At 42.9% G+C, this 8,162-nt stretch overlaps 1 protein-coding gene across 1 annotated transcript in view; it reads left to right on the top strand.

Annotated features, from left to right (window-relative positions):
* Positions 1-6,863: 6,863 nt before the first annotated feature.
* SPMIP2 (sperm microtubule inner protein 2) overlaps positions 6,864-8,162 on the top strand; it is a gene marked incomplete at both ends in the record, with an annotated part of 171,220 nt that continues 169,921 nt past the window's right edge. Inside the window, one exon of the mRNA XM_080697165.1 lies at positions 6,864-6,927. Coding sequence (XP_080553291.1) covers positions 6,864-6,927 — 64 coding nt within the window. The remainder of the gene's footprint in view (positions 6,928-8,162) is intronic.

The following is an 8,162-nucleotide window of genomic DNA, read 5'->3' as shown; positions in this document are numbered from 1 at the left end:
CTCGGTCTCTGTGACAGCTGAGGTGGTGTTTTTTTAAATTAAATTTTATTTTATTTTATTTGGTGGTACTGGGGGTGGAACCCAGAGGCTTTCTACCTCTGGGCTATACTCCTAGACTCATTTTATATTTTATTTGGAAACTGGGTCTCACTAAGTTGCTGAGAGCCTCACTAAGTAGCTGAGGCTGGCTTTGAACCTGTGCGATCCTCCTGTCTCAGCCTCCCAAGCTCGGTGATTACAAGTGTGCGCCACCATGCCCAGCTTGAGGTGGTGTTTAGCAATGACAGTTCATACACTTGACAGCCACGACCATTATCGTTTCTGTAACGCTTGCTTTAAATTATGTATTGCCTTTAATGTACAGTATAGCAATTAGGGGCTAGAAATTAGAATGTTTTGTGGTTTTAATTTTTAACTGTATTTTTATAGAAAAAGCCTACATGTTCTATACTCGCCAATTAACTTGCAGTTGTGGGGAGTCGCTGGTTGGCCTGGCGGGGAGCAGCAGCGAGGCACTCCGGAGCAGCCAGCCGAGAGGAGAGCTAAGTGCGGAGGAGGAGGACGGACCCTTTTGTGAGCCAGTCTTGCAAAACCAAATATAGAAAGTAAAGTCACGAGGGTCACAGTTTCACTTTGTACTAGTCATGTGTATTTCCTCAGGGAAGACAGGGGAGAGGGTGGTAAGAATAAAGGAGAGAGGTGACGAGACTAATCTAAGAGCTAGAGCTTGTTGGGTACATGCCGTGCCAGGGGTAGCGACAAGCCTTTACACACGGTGCCCATTGGCTCTATAGGTCACACAAGAATTCTCATTTTACAAGAAAGCAACTCGTCAGTATTACACAGAAGAGTCGCTGGGACTCGAAACCAAGTTTATGGCACTATTTATTTATTTGGTGACACTGGAGACTGAAACTAGGGATATTCTACCTCTGAGCTCTACCCCCAGCCTTTTTTATTTTACTTTTTTCTGAAATGGGGTCTCACTAGGTTGTTGAGAGTCTCACTGCTTGGTGAGGCTGTTTCAAACCTATGATCCTCCTTTCTCAGCCTACCAAGTACTGGGATTATAGGCCTGTGTCACCACATCACCACACTTGGTCTGTGGCTCTATTTGGCTGTTTTTTTTTTTTTTTTTTTTTAGAAAATAGAAATATACATAAAAGGCATAAAAATATTTGGGATTGAAAGTATAAGGAAAGGCCTGGAGGTGTAGCTCAGCGGTTCAATAGTCGAACACTTGTGTAGCATAAGCAAGGTCCTGAGCTCAAAAGCCAGCTCACCAAAAAAAAAAAAAAAAAAAAAAAAAAAAATTACAAAAGACCAAAAGACTTACTTATAGGTGGGTTACAGAGCTTCCCAGTTTGCAAAGTACGCTTAGTAAGAGGATACTGGAGACTCTTGAGAGGTTTTTTTGTTGTTGCCTCTGGGGTTTCAACTCAGGGCCATCATATGCAGAGTTACACCACAGAGTCATACCTCTATTCCCAGTAATGGGAACACTTGAATATTGTCATGAAATTAAAAAGTAATAGGAATATCTGAATATTATGTTATAAAAATATTTGAATATCATTATGTAATTTCAGCAAATCCTGACCGATGCTTATCTGGAGACATACATCACTGCTGAATCATAAAAGTTTCTGGTTTATAAGGCTTTCGTGCAATTAAAATGCACAACTCGATTCCCCAGTTAGAACAAGATATTTTTGTAAGACCATTGCATCAGCCTCCAGACTCATTATCAACTCTGAAGTAGCTATTAAATTATCAAAGCAAGACAATAATAAAATTTCATTTGTGCTGAGTCGGAAACTTGAGTTTTCATTAGAAGGACCAGCTCCAGCCAAGCGTGGCGGTACATGCTTGTAATCCCACTACTTGGGAGGCTTAAACAGGAGGATCTGGATTTGCGACCCGCCTCAGGTACTTACTGAGGCCCTCCGCAACTTAGTGAGACCCTGTTTCAAAATAAAGAATAAAAGCTGGGTGTGGTGGCGTACACTTTCAATCTCAACATTTGGGAGACAGGAGGATCGCGGTTCATGGCCAGCCTCAGCTACTTAGTGAGGCTCTCTGCAACTCAGCGAGACCCTGTTTCAAAATAAAGAATAAAAAATAGGGCTATGAGTCGTGAGTGTAGCTTGGAGGTAGAACACCCATGGGTTTCATTTCCAGTACTGCAAAAAAAAAAAAAAAAAAAAAAAAAAACAGAGAGAAAAAAAAGAAAAGAAAAAGGAAGCTGGGTGTAGTGGTGCATGCTTGTAACCCCAGCATTTGAGGAGGATGGCAATTCGCGAACAGACTCAGCTACTTTGAGAACCTTTGCAATTCAATGAGGCCCTGTAACAAAATGAAGAAAAAATAGAGCTAGGGGTGTCACGCAGAGGCTGAGGTAGAAAAAAAAAGGGCAGCTACTATAGATTCATCAACAATAGTTATTTTCTCAAATAGAAATGCATCTGGTAACCGAGTGTGGAGGCAAATGCATGTAACTTCAGCCACTTGCGAGGCTGTGGCAGGAGAATCGCAAGTTAGAGGTCAGCCTGGGCAACTTAATGAAACCCTATCTCAAAATAAAAAATAAAAAAGGGCCGGAGATATATGTTAGTGGTAGAGTGTTACTGGGTTCAATTCCTAGTGCTGCATAAATAAACAAATAAATATAAAAAGTGTCTGGTGCCTTAGGGAGACCATCTTTGATCACAACCTGGAGCTTAATTTTAACCACTCTGTCCACCTATTGTACAGCATCTACGAATCCACAGCTAGTTAATTTGGTTGCTTTACTTATGTTCAGTGTCATTGCTTTATTTATTGGCCTCCGTTTAATTTTTTTCTCGTCTTATTTTGTGAAGCTACCTGCCAAGGGATGGAGCTGATGAGATGCGATCTTCCTTGCTGGGCGTGCGATACTAGGGCGTTTCTACCCTCCGGTCCTGGCGACTTGGTTCCGGCATTCTCTTCGCTGTCCTGGACCACTTCAACAGCTACCTATCAGGACGCCTGCTCCAGGCTTTTCTCCTCAGGCCTCTTCTCCACACAGTCATGGATTCTTGGTTTAAACAACTACCCCCTGCCCTGCTTAAAGCCTTCCCCAGTGCTTATTACCTACAGAACAAAGTTCAAGCCGGTAGGGCTGGGGTCTCTCCATCCTCACCAGCAGCTCGCCCTCTTCTGCAGCTGGGATGAGCGTCCCCCAGAGGCTCATGTGGTAAGCACTTGGCCCCCAACTTAGCTGTGGGTAGGTGGTGAAGCCTTAGGAGGTGGGGGCTAGTGCAGTGAAGTTAGGTCATTGGGGGCGTGTCCTTGGGGGAGATCTTGGGACCCAGCCCCTTCCTTCTCTCTGCTTCCCAGCCACCATGAGGTGAGTAGATGCTCTACCTCCTCCAGGCCCCGAACCACAAGGCCAACAGGCCCTGGACACTGCAGCCAAATCAAACCGTTAATCCCTATCGGTTGCTTTATCTCAGGTATCTGTGAGTTGGAAGCTGACTAACAGCCTCCTACTCATGCCTCCAGAAACACCAAGCGTACATTTTTGCTGTGCACTCACTGACGGCTACTTTTCCCTCTAGCCTTTGGCTCGAGCTATCCCTTTGCCCCAAATGTCCTCCCCACCCACCTTATTGTCTGCCTAGTCCCTAGTCATTCTCTAAAGCAGTGTCCGTATCACGATCTTAAGGAAATCTTACCTCACCACGATGTGAGTTCATCCCCTTCCACCCAGGGGAGGGAATCTTCCCTTCTCATCCCGTGACTCTGAGCCAATGAGGCGTTTGTTAAATGTGTTACTGTGGTCACCATTATTCTTATTACCTTTCAGTGTAATTCTTTAAGTGCCTGTAATCTTGTCCATCTTTACTTATTTGTTTGGTGTTAGGGATTGAAAGCAGGGGCATTCTACATCTACGCTTTACCCCCAGTCCTATTAATTAATTAATTAATTTACTTTTGGTACTGGGAATTTAACCTTTTTAAATTTTGTTTTGAAATACAGCCTCACTAAATGGCTTAGGATCTCACTAAGTTGCTGAGGCTGGCCTTGAATCTGTGGTCTTCTGGTCTCAGTCTTCTATGTATTCACAGAGAAGAACTAACTCTCATTTCTTGCCTCTGTTTTTACTTATTTCAGGTGTATGTGTATGCACACACATGTACCCCTGCGTTATCAGAATCACTAACCCTACAACAAACTGGAAAGTTTGTAAAAGTCTATAAGGCAAAACAGGCACCTACACTTACCATGATGGGTTAATAGAAGATCTACCAAATGCCAAGGCTGACTAATTTTTTTTCTGTTTAAATTACCAAAGAATTACCTTTCTTCATTTAGGTTTCTTTTTCTTTTTTCTTTCCAGCATTGTTAAAGCCGTAAGCAAGCCAGGCACTGTGTTAGGCAACTGTAGTCCCAGCTGCCCAGGAGGCTGAGGCAAGAGGCTGAGGCCTCTTGGGCAACGCTGAGGCTCATGCCTTTGCCAAACAACACAAGCAAAGAGCAACCACCGGAACTCCTGATAGTGACACACCTGTTTTAGTCAGCATCCTCGTGCTGTCACCTGAACACCTGACCACACAGCGCTGCTCAGAGGAAGAAGGACTGATTTGCTCACAGTTCTGGAGATTCCAGGCTATGTTGGGTGGTAGTGGCAGAGCTCAGCGGTGAGGGAGGGGTAGCCTCGGTGCAGAAGCAGAAAGAAAGCGGAGAGAGCTGGGGCAGAAAAGCCACTGTCCCAGTCACACCCCTCATCCCCCAGAGATTCATTCCGTCCAGCCATGCCCCACCGTGTGTAACACAGGAGATGCTGGGGACATTTTATTTTTATTTATTAATTATTATTATTATTATTTTGTGGTAGCAGGGATTGAACCCAGAGACATTCTACCTCTGAGCTATCTCAGCTCTATTTTTTATTCTTTATTTTGAAATCGGGTCTCACTAAGTTGCAGAGGACCTTACTAAGTAGCATGGGCTGGCCATGAACTTGCAATCCTCCAGTCTCTGCCTCCCAAGTATTGGGATTACAAGTGTGCGCCACCACACCCAGCTGGGGCATTTTAAATCAAATCATAAGCATACCCTAATGGGTAGGTTCCTACCTTCTAAGTAGGAACTTTGCAACTTAGATACCTTGGAAAGTGGTAGTTTCAAAAACACAAATGGAATTTTTGTAGCGAGGGATACTTTCAGCTAGTAATTAGCAAACAAAAACAAAAGTTTAGTGCATATCTATTATGTACCAGTCTCTGGAAATTGATATATGAATAAAGATATATTTATTATGATCTCCTGGTGAGGAAATAGACAAAATAAAGAAAAACAAAGCCTCGGGGCTGAAGTGTAGCTCTGTGATAGAGCACTTGCCTGGCATGTGCAGACCTGGGTTTGATCTCCCGCACTGCAAAACAAATTTAAAACAGGGTGGTAAGTTTTTTTGCTTAGCTTTTGTGGTACTGGAGATTGAACCTAGGAACATTCTACCAGTGAGCTAAATCTCAAGTCCTTTTTTAAATTTATTTTTTTATTTTGAGACAGGGCCTCACTAAGTTGCCTAGGCTGGCCTCCTCCTACTTCAGCCTCCCGAATCCTTGAGATTACAGGTGTGCACCATCGTGTCCAGTTACAAGGTGGGAAATTTAAGAGATAGGTCCAAGCCTAGTGTGGTGGTGCACTCCTGTATTATAGTACTTGAAAGGCTGAGACAGGAGGATCATAAGTTCCAGGCCAGCCTCAACAAATTAACAAGACCCTGTTTCAAAATAAAAAATAAAATAAAATAAAAAGAGCAGGGGTGTACTTCAAATGTAGAATGCCCCTGGGTATAATCCCCAGTACCAAACAAATAAAATAAAATATAGTTCCAAATATAATGCTATAGAGGTTAAAGGGATATGAAGAAGAAAAGGTTTAGCTATGTCTGCATACATCAACCCGCAAGAAATGTGGGTTCTGGCTCTCAGGGTACAAGAAGTATCTGCATAGGAATATCACAGGAAGTGTGAATTATGTGTGTAAAGGCTCAGTAGAAAGAAAGGGCATTTGCATAGATTGGAAGCCACAAATAAAGTGATGTGACCAAAGACAAAATTGTATTTAAAGAATTATTAAAATATAAAGCTAGAAATAAATAAATCCATACATAATACCCCTATTATTTATTAATGTGTAATATCTATTTATTAACATATATATTTTTTTGCGGGTCTGGGATTGGAACCCAGGGGCATTCGGCCTCCGAGCTACACCCCCTGCCCTATGTTTTATTCTTTATTTTGAGACCAGGTCTCACTGAGTTGCAGAGGGCCTCACTAAGTAGCTGAGGCTGTCTGCGAACCGCGATCCTCGGGTCTCAGCCTCCCAAATGCTGGGATTACAAGCGTGCGCCACCACGCCCGGCGTTATTAAGGTATGTTTATATTCATTTATTAATGCAATCTTTTATTGTATCTGAACATTGTTTTTCGAATGTATTTAACCATGGTGTGTGCTTTTTGTTTGTTCTGTCTCTTGCCACTGCACTTCCCTGCAGAGCATTCTTTGGGACGTGTGGGAGACACTGGTGATTGTGCCTGGGGGGTTATCTGGCACAGAAATGTGCTCTAGGACTAATACCTGGACAAGTATTTTCCAACTCAACATTGACAGATAAGGAAAAGTTATTATTGGGTGCAAATCCTGGGAATGCTATCACTGTATCTATCTGTTCTTGGGGATTGGAATACTGAATCCTTGTCATAAAGAGTCCTTAGCAACCACGGAGGGCGAGCAGGAAGCTGGGTGTTTGGTTCTTCTTGGTGGAGGCTAACTGGCTGGAAGAAGCTGAGGGAGAAACTGCAGTGGCGCCTCTGGAACATCAGCCATGGCGTCCCTGTCACACCGCGGGCCAGCATCTGCGACTGTGGGGAAGCGGATGATTTTTACAGGTAAACCGAGTCTTTGTGTGAACTCTCACAAACAGATCTAGACCTCGTCTCTCTCACCTATAGGATGCTCAGATAATGGATGCAACAATGAGATAATTATGTGTTTATTTTACACAATACAGCCATCTTTATGCCATTCAGTCTGGTTATACACACTGTGCTGCCATAAACATATTATAGCAGTCGTCTCTATATCTGAGCTAATTTTCATAAAGGAACTTTTTTTTTTTTTGGTTCCTAGAAGCCCTTCTGCCTCTGGGCTACACTCCCAGACCTATTTTATATATTTTTTTTATTTGGAAACAGGGTCTCTTACGCCATTGCGGCTGGCTTCGAACCTGCGCCATCCTCCTGTCTCCGCCTCCCAAGCACGGGGATTACAAGCGTGCGCCACCACGCCCGGCTAAGGAAATTATTTTTTAAAAAGTTTCTATAAACATTTGTTTACATGTGTTTTCAAATCAGTTTGGTAAATACCTAGGAGTCTAGTTGGTGGGTCCTCTATTTAGTCAAACTTTTCCAAAGTAGCCATTTCACATTTACATCGGCAAAGGAGAGCCCTGTTTACCTTGCATCCTTGTCAGCACGTGATACTGTCCTTTTAAAAACACTTTCATCCATACTAATAAGTGTGTTGTTTTAATTCATGACGCCATACTGACCAATGATGTTGCATATGTTCTCATACATTTATTGCCATGTGTACATCTTTGTTGGTAGGTATCTGTTTGTTTGCTCTTTTTATTTTTATTTTTTGCAGTATTAGGGATGGAACGCAGGGGCATTCGACCTCCGAGCTACACCCCAACCCTATTTTTTATTCTTTATTTGGAAACAGGGTCTCACTGAGTTGCAAAGGGCCTCACTAAGTAGGTGAGGCTGTCCTCAAACCACGATCCTCTTGTCTCAGCCTCCCAAATGCTGGGATTACAAGTATGCGCCACCATGCCCGGCATATGTTTGGTCATTTTATAATGAGTTTTTTAGTGTCTTATTCCTGAGTTTTAAGAGTTTATTTGCATCCTGATGGGATGGTGCATGCCTAGTACTTCAGAGGCTGAGACAGGAGGATCATAGGTCTGAGGCCAGCCTCATCAATTTAGTGAGGTCTTTATCAACTTAACTGGATCCTGTTTTAAAATAAAAAATATAATAGGGTTTGAGGTGTAGCTCAGTGGTTAAATGTCCCTGGATTTGAATCCCAAGCACAGAAAAAAGAGAAATAATGTAATTTT

The sequence above is a fragment of the Muscardinus avellanarius genome, assembly GCF_963383645.1.
Source record: "Muscardinus avellanarius genome assembly, chromosome: 6".
Classification (NCBI taxonomy): domain Eukaryota; kingdom Metazoa; phylum Chordata; class Mammalia; order Rodentia; family Gliridae; genus Muscardinus; species Muscardinus avellanarius.
This window is presented reverse-complemented; position numbering and strand designations above follow the sequence as displayed.